The following is a 14114-nucleotide window of genomic DNA, read 5'->3' as shown; positions in this document are numbered from 1 at the left end:
ATGAGTTCATCTAACATTTATTTGCTAGAGCTCTGTGTTAAAGTTTAATTTAATCGAGTAGTTTGGTACCTCGTACACTTAGCTAATCTCGTGGATGGTGGTGATTCGTTCTACCGAGATGTACGTGCTTAAGGATAAAGCAAATAGATGGCAATGAGGTTAAAACTTGCCTTGTATGCAAAATTAGTTAGACACTTGGGAATCTTGGTCTTCTTCATTAATACTGCTAGGTATTTGCTCTAAAAACAAGAGAATTATCCCGGGTATCTTTAAAACAAGAGTGAATAGGCATCTTCTAGGTAAACGCGTCCCATCTTAGGCCACATCATCACTTCCCATCAGGTGTGATTGTGGTCAAGCGTATACCTATAATGAATAAAAAAAAATTAGATTAAACCATGCTATACTTTAGTTTTCCTTAATCTCCATAAAAGATAAACAAATCGCAGAAACCTTCTAAGCGAAACGCGTAAGCAATGCAATTGCCCGGCGCTTTAGACTTTCTGGGGTTAGGTTTTTAGGGTTCCGTACCCCAAAAGGAAAAACGGAACCCTTATAGGATCACTTTGTTATCTGTCTTTCTGTCTGTCTGTCAAGACACACTATACTTAACACAGACACAGATAAGGTACTTTCCGTTGACCTAGAACCATGAAATTTTGCAGTTTGGGTAGGTCTGTGATAGCACACGTAAGGGGAAAACTCTGAATTAGTGGGTCCATCACAAAAAAATTAAAATGTGATCATGAACAAATAATTAGTATTTTCAACTTTCAAAGTAAGATTAATTTACCAAATGGGGAATAATATGAAAAGGCTTTACCTTTATGCATTATACTTAGTATTTGATTTATTGTGATTTTTTTTTTAAAATACGAGCGTAGTACGGAACCCTTGGTGCGTGAGTCTGAGTCGCACTTCGCCGGTGTTTTACTCATATCACAATATAATTGTCAGTTTGCAGTAACAAGGTGGTATGGACCCATTGGTGTTGGAATCCCCCTCATGGACCGCGTACAGCACACGTATAGTGCGGCTCTTACGTATTTTAGCGAGAAGCTACCTGTTTACCTTTTAAGTAAACTTAGGAAAACCAAGGATTCCTATAATTTGTATATTTGTATTCTCTGTTACACGAATAAATAATGCATGCTTTGCATGCTACGGATCCTTGTATGTTTTTACTATGTTTAAGTACTTGTGTTGTTGTTGTGTGCAATAAAGTACAAATGAATAAATATTTTCTTGCTTTCCTTTCTTTCTTTCTTTGCTTCTTTCTTTCTTTATTTCTTTTCTTTCTTTTCTTTCTTTCAAAAATTACACCATTCTGTAATGTGTTCACCGTCTATTGTTTTGGATAGTCAACAAAACTATACATCAGAGTTCAATTACGAGAGACAACAACGAAATAAGTTCGTTCGGGAAAATATTGAATGCAAGTGGTTTTGGTACACGGGTCACGTTTTAAGTATTAACTCGGTAGACACTTTCATCTTGTTTCGGGAACTGTTTTGAAAACACTGGACGATTTTTTAGGGTTTCGTACCTCAAAAGGAAAAAAGGAACCCTTATAGGACCACTTCGTTGTCTGTCTGTCTATCTGTTAAGAAACCTATAGGGTACTTCCCGTTGACCCAGAGTCATGGAATTTGGCTGGTAGGTAGCACACGTAAAGGGAAAAATCCGAAAACCCTAAATTTGTGGTAATATCACAAAAAAAATTAATGTGTTCATGAACAAATAATTAGTACTTTCAACATTCACAGTAAGATTACTATATCAAGTGGGATATCATATTATTATGAAAGGGCTTTACCTTAAATAAATATAAAAATTACAAATCAAAAATAGGTACCATCTAAACCACTGTAACGAGGCATGGTGCCCAGAACGCTGGCTGCGTTACCTCGTTGATTGGCCAGAGTAATAATTTTGCTGAACGAGGTAATTGCCAGTCCACTCCAGTTACCCGTGGACTCTGTGAGGTGGGATGACAGGTCCTTAAAAGAATCTAGCATTACCTGTCTTAAATTTATGCAAATTTTCTGAAATTCATCTTCAGCGAATCTTAAATAAATATATACCTACTGGAAACTTAGTACTCCAAAAATTTTCTTTAAAGTAAACGTTCTTATTTTTATTAAAAATTGTACAAAAGCGTAAGTATTAACGCCACAAAATTTTATAGAGCAAGTTACTGTCTTTAAAGTTCTTTTACTAACGCAATAAATAATGCTCGGGCAATAAACGCTAAAATGGAACGAATTTCGCAAAGAATATCTGCAACAAGGAGAATATTATTCAGTGTCACCGACTGCTCGTGTTGTAATATATGCTTTAATAAAAGGGTTACAGTCCTACACTGGAACATTTGTCACGGAACCCAAAGAATCGAGATCTGGAATTTTTTATCCCTTGACCTTTGAGGCAGGTATATTAAGGGGAGTTTATTCGCAGTGCGCTCCAAACAAACGCTGTTTGACTCTTATTTGAATAAGAACCAATTAAACCGAATGAAATTTTGTAGATGCGTTCTAAGAACAGCTAATAGAAAGAGGAAGGTGTGCAGGTTGAAGGATTGACAAACAAAATACCTTCAAATCCGTGAGATCTTATTTTCCGTGAGGTTTTATTTTCGAAAAGTTACTTAACTTTTTTTTATCTCGCTCGCACTGTTTTTTTTTTTAATGAAAATATTAGGTACAATAAAACTTTAAGCTAGTCTTATCTTATTACTGTACAAATCATGCCCGCGTAGAATGGTGCCAAGAATACTGGCTGAATTTCCGCGCTGGACAGCCAGGCTGATCCGTTCAAAAATGAGCCAGCCTTTCTGTCACCAGATGAGGCTATTAATCGCGGTGAAATGTGTCCCAAATTTTTTTTAGCACTAAGACTCCATGGCCCCTTATCTTACATATTCTGCCTCTCGTTCTACTTATTATAAAATTCAAAGCTTTGTAGCTTATAACACGTTCGTAGCCTTAAGTGAACTTATCACGGATACAGCACCATCACGTAGACACTCCATGTTAACAGCAACTTGAACTATCAACCGAGACCAAAACAACGGAGCTCGTCTCTTATTATTTTGTAACAAAGCACTTAAGCCTGCCTCATAAGGGTACTTCGGGTTATCAAATGTTTTACACCCCTTAAGTTTTAGACAGATCCTAAACCAAAAATATAAGTTTCATTCGTCTTTAACTAATTGAGATCATTTTGTAACTAACTCGCTTATACACTTAAATATTTGAATGTATTTTAAACAAATTACCATTAAATGTCCTAAGCAATGAATTTCACAATTTCTTCCAAAAAATTATAAACGAACGAAGCAAATATATAAATACCTGCCTGCCACCTATACAGAGAAAGAAGAAGTTCGCCTTTTTTCATACTAATTAGAGATATTTTAAAAAGCCTTACAAAATAAATATACCAATGAAAGATATGGATAAGATAAAGATACCTATATAAAAACCAAAAAGAAATAATATTATATTATATAAATAAACTTACATAAATATTACATAAATAAATATTTAACGGTAAAGAAAACATCGCGAGGAGCCCTGAAAGTTCTCCATAATGTTCTCAAAGGTGTGTGAAGTCTTCCGCACTTGGTCAGCACGGTGGACCAACTCTTCTCATTCAGTCTCATCCCCGTCTCATACCCGTGATTAGTAGTGAGCCGGTGATGGGTTAGTACAACATAACTGTACACTTGGTAGTTTGCCCTGAAAACTTCAAGTTTTCATTGTCAATTGCACTTTCATTCCTCTTGCCTCCCTCCATATAAAAACCTAACTACATGTATGAATTCCCCACTCCTAAGTTCCTTTTCTTACTCCTTTCCTGTAATGGCCACTCTCATTAGCACTATTGAAGAACCCTTATAATAACGGTTAGCAAACTCTACAATGTACACAAACTGTATAACGAGAGATCCGGCAAGTTTCAAAGCTGGCAGTTTTCATTCTCAAAGTTCATATAAACATTTTTCGAGCACAATAATGTTTAAGTTTTACAACAAACCGCAGATTTTCTACGATTTCTTTGCAGAAAATACATAAAAACGGTCTTACGTTGCGACAAAACTCAAAATATAGCTTTTGAATTCGGTTTCGCTTGCGTGAAGCTTCGTTTATAATGAACCAATTTATAAGACCAAGAGTTTTTAAAAGACCTTAATCGATCCAATAAATATACAAAGTAATTACAAAATAATAATTATTGTGGTAAGATTTTAGATACCTAAAAATCTCGGTTGGAAGATCTAAGGTTAAAAGTGGTATAATTTCACGAAATATTTTTTTTCAATTCTGTCGTAGTGATCCTATAAGGATTCCTGTTTTCCTTTCGAGGTAGTTAACCCTAAAAATAAAAGATTACAGCATAAACTAGTATTTTTTAAATTTTTCTTTAGATGGCTCCAATTACCCAGCTCTCCCCTAAGTACAACATTTTGTCTGCCAACTCCTCAATTATAACGAGATTTATAAAATGTTATCTGTAATATTAGAATGAGTCAATCTCAAAACAAAATGTAATAAAGTTGTGTCGAAACCCTCAGCCATCGTTCAATATAATTTGATATAATATTTCAGGTCAAAGGTCACGAAAATTGGCTTTTCGTAAACATTCGTTACGTCAGACATCAATTATAGTTAGCTTTTATTAAGAGGCTTAGATGAAAACAAAAATAGAAAATCTACGTTAGTTAGGTGTTTGCCAAGATTAAATAAATTTAAACTATACCTATTATTAGGAGATTCTTCGCTCCCCGATAGGCGTTGGGGTCTCAAGGTGTTGGAATGGCGACCTCGATCCGGTAGATGCAGCGTTGGACGACCCCCCTCTAGGTGGACGGACACATCAGACGAGTCGCAGGGAGCTGCTGGATTCAAGCGGCGCAAGACTGTGGCGTATGGAAGTCCCGACAAGATACCTATGTTCAGCAGTGGACCTCTATCAGTTGATGATTATAATTATGATATTAGAAATACCTGTTTCAGGATTTTTGGATATTCCAATCCCAAGCTGATTTTCTAAATTTCATCCGAGCGAAGCCCAGGCGGTTCAGCTAGTATGACATAAACACTAAAAAATATTGAATACTAGCTGATGCCCGCGCCTTCGTCCGCGTGGATTTAGGTTTTTTAAAAATCCCGTGGGAACTCTTTGATTTTCCGGGATAAAAAGTAGCCTATGTCCTTTCCCGGGATGTAAGCTACCTCTGTACTAAATTTCATCAAAATCGGTTAAACCGTTGGGCCGTGACAAGCTAGCAGACAGACAGACAGACATACACACTTTCGCATTTATAATATTATTATAGGTAGTATGGATAATACTTAGTTAAATAGTAGGATACTTTTTTCCTGTATCAATCGCATGAAAATCTACAAAAGCACGCGGTTAGTATTAATGATATTTAAAAGAAAAACAATCATACAGTAGCAGGCAGAACATATATAACATAACATCGACCTTTAGAAAGAGGTTTCGGCTTCGTAGAGCATTGTCTCTGTCACTCATGCCTATTCTTGTAGATCTCAACGGCAGAGACAGTGCTCTACAAAACCGCTATCTCTTTCTAAAGGTCGATGTCCTGCCGCGTACTATACAAAATAGTAGATCAGTAGGTACCTACTTAAATACTGTTTCATTTTTATTTCGCGAAAGTTTCCACATGAATCTAATATTACCATTATTTTATGCAATGTTTAAGACATGACCTACAGTTCAGTGTAGAAAGAAAAGTTTCCAAGTAGACTCGTTTGACTAAAAGTTTTCAACAACTGTTCAAACATTTTGTGGTTCGACTACAGCGTTCCCCTTTCAGCGGGTGTATTCGGAGTGGGTCTTTGAGGTTTGTATTGAATGCATCATCGATTATTTTATACTAGATGCCCGCGACTTCGTCCGCGTGGATTTAGGTTTCTAAAAATCCCGTGGGAACTCTTTGATTTTCCGGGAATAAAAAGTAGCCTATGCCCTTCCCCGGGATGCAAGCTATATTTGTACCAAACTTCTTCCGGATGGGCCGTGAAAGGCTAGCAGACTGACAGACACACTTTCGCATTTATAATATTAGTATGGATAATCTATTGAATGGATGACTGTTATTTTTGACAAGCTTATGCTCGCGACTTCGTCCGCGTGGACTAAACAAATTTCAAACCCCTATTTCACCCCATTAAGGGTTGAATTTTCAAAAATCCTTTCTTAGCGGATGCTTACGTAATAAAAGTTATCTGCATGCTACATTTCAGCCCGATCCGTCCAGTAGTTTGAGCTGTGCATTGATAGATGTGCTAAGCTGTGATAGCCTAGTGGTTAGGATGTCCGCCTTCTAATCGGAGGTCGAGGTTCGATCCCGGGCCCGAGCTAGGCAGCAATGTCGCGGCAGCAATGTAGCGGAACATTGCTGCCTAGCTCGTAATGTAATGTGACAGAAGCTTATAGAGATTAGATAGATAGATAGATAGATAGAAATACTTTATTGCACACAAAAATATTACATAACTATTACAAAAAACTAAAACTAAAAAATAATTGTATGCAAAGGCGGCCTTATTGCTCACAGCAATCTCTACCAGGCAACCTTTGGAGAAAGGAGAAACTAGGTGTGTAGGATAGTACTTACACGCAATACAGAAAAATGAAGTAGTATAATATTATATAATATAATTAACTATTTCAGTAATACATACATAACTATCATACATATACATAACTATTATAAATATCAATATATATACAATCCATAATAGAAATACATATATATATATATATATATAACTACATACCTACATATATTATAAAAGACATACATATAATACCTATGATCGAATAAATTAACTATTATGGCATCGATAAGTATAGTTCTTTAAGACGATTTTTGAATTGAATGAAAAGAGATTGTATGGGGACCAGTAGTACCGTGACAGGACTGTGACAGCTGGTGACAGCCCTGTTGCGGCAGCGCTGCTGCGTGCAGCGTGGTTCGAATCGGTCTACTATCCTACTCCCTAATGCTTTACTAAATTACTGGTCTGAATGCGTGAAAACGCTTAGTTAATATTAAGTCGCTTAAAATTAAGTTAACATTAATTAATCACTCGACAACTTAATACGTGTTAATTAGGCTTAACTTTCGTGAACTGTATCTATTTGCGCTGCTTTACCTACGTCGTTCATTTGCTACGAGTTACCTATTTAGTGAAAATTTTTATGTAACTTTCACTCGTAAAAAAAAAACTGCCACATTTACAGAGTAGCTAGTGATCGAGACTGTCATCGTGTGCTGACGCTGATTAGCGGCTGCGGTCTTTGGTACACGTTGCACTGGATTTGCTGCTACCCTGTGGTTTTATGTACCTAACTTACTAAAGCTTCTGTCATCACAATTCCAATTTAAATACGTATAAGTATACAATACTAGCTGATGTCCACGACTTCAGCCGCGTGGATTTAGGTTTTTAAAAATCGCGTGGGAACTCTTTGATTTTTCGGGATTAAAATCCAGGGCTTTTCTGTACCCATGCAAAAATCACGTTGATCCATTGTTCTTTTGCGGCGGTTACGCACTCATCCTTTCCGAGTCCGTGAAAATACGTTCTTTTTGTTTTGTTTTGGGTGCTTATGACATAACATGTCGTAGATAATCGCTGGTATTCTCACTGATGACGGAAGTGCAGTGCGTAATCACCGGTACGGATTGAAGGACAAATCAAATAAACCAGCAAAATAACAAACACACATGATTTGTATGTTTTATGTTTTTTAAATTTGCGTGGCACCTTCGCCGATTATAGCAAAATAACTTACCACCAGGTCAGATTGCAGTCAAGGGCTATCTTGTGTCTGATTAAAATAAAAAATCAAACGTCTAAAAGACTCAGTCAGAAAAGCAGGCGAATTATTGAGTATTTTTAGATGAGTTTAGTTAAAATGTCCTCTCATATTAAACTTGCGCGCGGATATGGATCACAACGCTTAGAGGCTTATCGAGAGTTTTAGTCTTTAGACTAACCTAACTGAAATATTAACTTGATCGGGGAATAAATGCTATTTCAACCACTTGATTGAAATAACGACCTAAACACAAAAAGTATTTAATAGTCGTTGAGTCTCGAGTCAGAGCGAGACTGCCTTCAAAAGGGCCAAACACCGGTATTTATACAAATTGATTCAAAATGGCTGCCCGCCACAAATCGCGTGACATCGGATGAGTCAAACAATGTCCAATTCATTAAACTAACTTCAATAAATAAATTGATAATCTTGATCAATACTTTGAATTCAAACCAATTCTTTAAAATTAGCTAAAAATACCTAGAAATTTAGTCAGTGTTGCTGACACTTCTTTAATGAAATATTTAATTTCCCTAGTCATAAATAACTATAATTTCACTATTACCGTTAGTATAACGTGTTTTCATTACGCAGAGCAATTAGAGCAGCGTCGATATAGCGTCAGTAATTTTAATCGACGACAATTCGGAGTTGCCGCTAACGATTACGCGCGCAGGTGTCGCTGGCTATTAGCTCAGCGGAATGGCGCCGCCGTTTGTAGTTTCTTGGATTTATGAAATTGGCTAATGGGTTATATTCAATCTTTGACGACGTTAAAAAACTGTTATAGGTACTTATGCCACAGTTCGAGAACTTCTAACAAAACGTCGAGGCTTTGACGTCACTGGCAGGCGTCAAATATTGTAAGGATCAATGTAAGGACTAATAGTTATATTTGATGCAGGTAGCCCTATTTTTCTATAATTTTATGTCACCATAGCCTAATATTTGACATATCGTCGATTCAGGATCAAACCGAGAGTTCCCTCACTCTAGTTCACTCTGCTTATGCTGTGTAAAAGATATTTAGAAACACAATGAATAATTGATCGCTTCATAAAATCTAAATACATAAAAGGAAAAGGTGACTGACTGACTGACTGACTGACTGATCTATCAAAGTAGGTACAGCTCAAACTACTGGACGGATCGGGCTGAAATTTGGCATGCAGTTTTATTAAATACCTAACAGTTTTTACATACAACAACTCATACTTCAGGGGTAGGTAACAGCTGGCAGAAGACCACCTGGCCGAAAAAGAATAGTGTGGCTCAAGAATTTACGCCAATAATGGTACGTAAAGAGTACCTAATCTTTATTCCACGCAGCAGCATCCAAGGTGCAGATAGCCCAACCTCCGATAGGACTATAAGAAGAAGAAGACCTAACAGTTTAAAAACTAAAACTTTTTGTGTACATTATTATAATTCCTCTCGATCCTGCACGTTTCTTACAAGCGTCATGAAGGAGTAAGCTGTCTTCATGATCTGAAATCAAAAAATCAAACATAATTATTTAAATAGGTACTTCCAAAATATATTATTAGTTTTAGCAATATGAATTCCGAAGAATCAGCTGTGTAACGTGTGTGTGTGTGTGTGTGTGTGTGTGTGTGTGTGTGTGTGTGTGTGTGTGTGTGTGTGTGTGTGTGTGTGTGTGTGTGTGTGTGTGTGTGTGTGTGTGTGTGTGTGGACAACGCCCTCCAGCAAACACTTAGCATATTATGGCTAGTATAAGTGTGGGGCAGACGTATGTGTAGCATGTCTGGCAGGGAGCCGTTACTTCAGGAGTAAGAGAAATACGCAAACAGATATTATAGTGAAAAGAGCTTCTACGCGCCATCCATACTTCCATACTGTCGGTTACTCTAAGTAGTTCTCCTACGGATCTCCTCATTTCTGATTTGATCACGTAGAGAAAATAATTACGTAGTTTTAATTTTTGGCCCATGACGTGTTCCTTATGCTCTTAAAAGTATATCCTCAAAAGTCCCAACCCCTAAGATGTCGGCTTCCCCTCTTCCCCTCTTCACTGTCACTCATCTTATGACGTTGTTGCTCATACGCGAACGGGTATAGAAGTGACGCGGAAGTGACGCAAGCTGCCGCTTACTGCAGTTGTAGTGCGATATGTACCGACGCGCGGCCTGAAGTGAAGCGCCCTGCAGTGCAGCGCAGCGCAGCTTAGGTGCGTTGGCACCTAAGATTGACTACCAGATTATACATAAGTAGGAACTATAATTTATACTAGTTGTACAATAAAAAATACCATGCACTTACTGATGTGAACGTCTCAAGAGACAGTGGAAACATTTTCAAGCCAACCATCACAATGGGGGTGTTAGCGCGCTCTACAAAAATCTTGATACTCTTTTTAAATGGCTCCGTTCTAGGGATCCAGTCGCTATTGTACGCCGCAAACACTAGCTCTTGACTCTACAAGAATCCGCATTGAACTCAGCAATCAAAAAGCCGTCATATCGACAATATAAAGTTCAATAATTCAAACCCGTAAAAATTCATATCCTCTACCCTAAGGTTGATAAGGCCGCCTATTGTACTTGCAAACATCTTTGTTATATTTCTATTGTTTTTGGTTTTGGTGTACAATAAAGAATTAAAGAATACTAGCTGAACCGCCCCGGCTTCGCTCGGGTGGAGTTTAGAAAATTGAGGGGAGGTTGAATTAAATTTTTCTCTCCGTAAAAACCATCCTCGTACTTCAAGGAATATTATAAAAAAAGAATAAGCGAAATCGGTTCAGCGGTTCTCGAGATTTGCGATGAGCAACACATTTGGTGATTCATTTTTATATTATAGATTTTACTTTACTTTACTTTACCCGACTATTATAAACCGATAACGGATAAAAGCATCATAATTCCGTACCTATGCATTTTCCTACACATTATCTGACTCTTTCGGTAATAAAATTTGTCCTTTTTTTTGACGTATTTGATGCTTGTCATATCTTGGCGTCAGTCCATATTCCAGCCTATGCATTAGATTAATTTTAACATGACGTAGACAAGACTCAACCCAATTTATCTAAATATATAAAAGGAAAAGGTGACTGGACTGACTGACTATCACTATCAACGCACAGCTCAAACTATCGTACGTATACGTATCGGGCTGCAATTTGGCATGCAGATAGCTATTATTACGTAGGCATCCGCTAAGCGAGTATTTTTGAAAATTCAATCCCTAAGGGGTAAAATAGGGGTTCGTGTGTAGTCCACGTGAAGAATAGAATAGAACAGAATAGAATGTTTTTTTATTCATGTAAACTTTTTACAAGTGCTTATGAATAGTCAGGTAGTTTTAATTTACCACTGGTTCGGAATGCCGTTCGGTTCGTGCCGAAAGTTGCGGGCATAAGCTAGTTAAAACATAATAAGAAGCTTGGCAACTATGCGAGAACCGATAAACAGACAAACAAACCCGTAGTTGGATAAAACTCGTGGGTGGTCCAACAATGTGAAGAAGTAGGTACCTAGATCTTACCTCATAAGAAATCTGTGTTCCAAGCCAACTAGGCACAAAGATTTGCATTATCACTATTGATAAAAAAGCCACCAAAAACGTGTATTCTTCTGATGTTAACGGCTAAAACGAAAAATACTAGTTTATATAGTATAAAGTTAGGTACATAATATGGAGTCTTACCGCTGTAGTCAGAGTCGCTAATCGTTGTTTAAGATTGAGTTAAAACGAGACAGATTTATGTGAGAGATATAGCTCTGTCTCGTTTTAACTAAACTTAAATGTAACGATTAAGCATCTCTGAGTGCGGTTGTTAGTGTTAAAGAAAATACGAGACATTTTCACCGTGGTTAACAGCCTCATCTGGTGACAGAAGGCCGGTTCAATTTTTGCGCAAAGGATATGAATATCCAGCGCGGAAATACACCCAGTATTCTTGGCACCATTTCACGTGAACATGATTATTTCTTCAGTAGTTCTAATTAACTAAGGCTAGCTTTAAGTTTTATTGTAATATTTTGAATTATCAAAAAAGTTTATATTTAGTAAATTAATGCTAGGCACTGCGCAGGCACGGTAGTAAAAATACACCATTCAAATAATTAGATATTTATCTTACCAATAGTAGGCTACATACACACACACAAATAATCATCGCTCCCATTGCATATTGAACAAATAAACTGATATTTATTATATTTTGTAACTTGGCACAATATCTGAAATAAAATCCCGCAAAAATTAATCATCATCATCATCCATCATCATCAACCAATAAACGTCCACTGCTGGACATAGGTCACTTGTAGGGACTTCCACGCGCCACGGTCTTGCGCCGCCTGAATCCAGCGGCTCCCTGCGACTTGTCTGATGTCGTCCGTGCACCTAGTCTAGGTGGGTCTTTCAACGATGCGTCGTCCGGTATGAGGTCGCGATTCCAGCACCTTGGGACCCCGACGTCTATAATATGTTGTACGAACTATGTGCCCTGCCCATTGCTACTTCAGCTTCACAACCCATTGAGCAATGTCGGTTACTCTAGTTCTCTTACGGATCTGCTCATGTCGGATTTGATCAGGTAGAGAAACTCCAAGCATAGCTCTCTCCATCGCCCGCTGAGAGACTATGAGCTTTCTTATGAGGCCCATAGTTAGCGACCATGTCTCGGATCCATATGTCATCACTGGCAACACGCACTGTTCGAAGACTTTGGTCTTCAAGCACTGAGGAATTTTGGACAAAAATACATTTCGAACCTTCCTGAACGCTGCCTAACCGAGTTGGATTCGGCGGTTAACCTTTTTCTCGAAATTGGACCTACCCAACTGGATTGTGTGTCCTAGGTATATAATATACGTCTACAATTTCGAGTGCAAAGCTCTCAACGATTACTAGGTGGGCCGGACATAAGCATTAGACATGATTTTCGTCTTATTCATGTTCATTTTTAGGCCCACCTGCTGAGAAGCTCTGCTAAGGTCATTGAGCAAAAATTAATAAATACCATAAATTTACGATAAAAGTTATATAACATAATTAAATAATTATAAACCACAAAATTCAAACCAAAAATTTTAAATTAAGGTAAGTAGGTAACTTACTTTAGTATGCAATCGTAATGTTTCAAACACTCATTCAGTTTCATGATTTGAACGTATTCTTTTAAGTTTTTTGATAGTTTTCTTAAACTTTTGTCTGGTTTAAGATTGCTCAATTTATAATTCAAAGCTTTTATTTGACTTATTGTGAAGAATAAGCACCCATTTATAAATGTATCAGTTGTGACATCAAACATCATTAATCCGTAAATTCCAAAGGCCTGATATCCATATATGAAGGAAAAGTAATAATTTTTAGTATCTTCGTTTAAAAAATAATAGTTTGAAGTAGGAAATTTTGGTTTATAAGAGGGTAGTATCAAATATGCTACGAAAGGAATAATTGAATTGAAAGTGTATGCAAAGTGTCCCATCACTAAAAACACATTTCTATACCGAATATAGGAATTTGTGCCTTTTGCCAAAATATTACGCGTGGCATCACATTTTCCGTGAAACGTTTCATCGTCTAATATTTTCAAAAGCTCTACTATTCTTTTTCTGTAAACGATTACCATTAAAACTTTCGTGGTGATAGACATTACGTTGAAGAAGAACGTAACTTCTTGAAGCAATATGTCGATTTTTCCCGGTGTACAAAATAAGTTTACCGCAAGTGTTGTGTCGCATATTATCAGTGTTGAAAATAAGAACAGTATTGTATAGAAGCTGTATAAACGACTAGGGTTTTCTCCAGGCCATATACCGAGTAGCTTCCAGCAAAATAAGGTTATGGATAAGCTCTCTAACTGACACGTACTCGTAACGGCCATTGTTATCAGATGATAATGTGATGTGTTAGAATAATAACTGACGTGTCTTGAAAGTGTCTTTTATATTATATATTTTCAATGATAAATAATAAATTTATTACGTCTTTCATGGCGTCTTTCATATTTATTTCGAATATCGTTGTTCAACTAGAAAAGTAAAGCTTGTCTGTAGGTATGCCGCAATACCAGGATCATCATCATCATCATCATGATCAACCCATCGCCGGCCCACTAGTAAACACAGGTCTCCTCTCAGAATGAGAAGGGTTTAGGCCATAGTCCGCACACTGGCCAAGTCCGATTAGCCGACTTCACACACCTTTGAGAACATTATGAAAAACTCTCAGACATGCAAGTTTCCTCGTGACTTTCTTCGCCGCCTAGGCCTAGAGCC

At 37.3% G+C, this 14114-nt stretch overlaps 2 protein-coding genes across 2 annotated transcripts in view; both read right to left on the bottom strand.

The window, feature by feature from the left end:
* Nucleotides 1–14114, bottom strand: part of LOC138404005 (uncharacterized) — a 209098-nt gene that overhangs the window by 110283 nt on the left and 84701 nt on the right. The window lies entirely within an intron of this gene.
* LOC138403668 (odorant receptor 22b-like) lies at nt 9286–13720 on the bottom strand. Its single transcript, XM_069505060.1, has 5 exons — nt 12951–13720; nt 11969–12068; nt 11371–11472; nt 10144–10299; nt 9286–9351 (listed from the first exon to the last, which is right to left on the bottom strand). Exons 1-5 carry the CDS (start codon nt 13718–13720, stop codon nt 9286–9288), a joined length of 1194 nt encoding a protein of 397 aa, XP_069361161.1.

This window comes from Maniola hyperantus, chromosome 2 (assembly GCF_902806685.2).
Source record: "Maniola hyperantus chromosome 2, iAphHyp1.2, whole genome shotgun sequence".
Taxonomy (NCBI): domain Eukaryota; kingdom Metazoa; phylum Arthropoda; class Insecta; order Lepidoptera; family Nymphalidae; genus Maniola; species Maniola hyperantus.
This window is presented reverse-complemented; position numbering and strand designations above follow the sequence as displayed.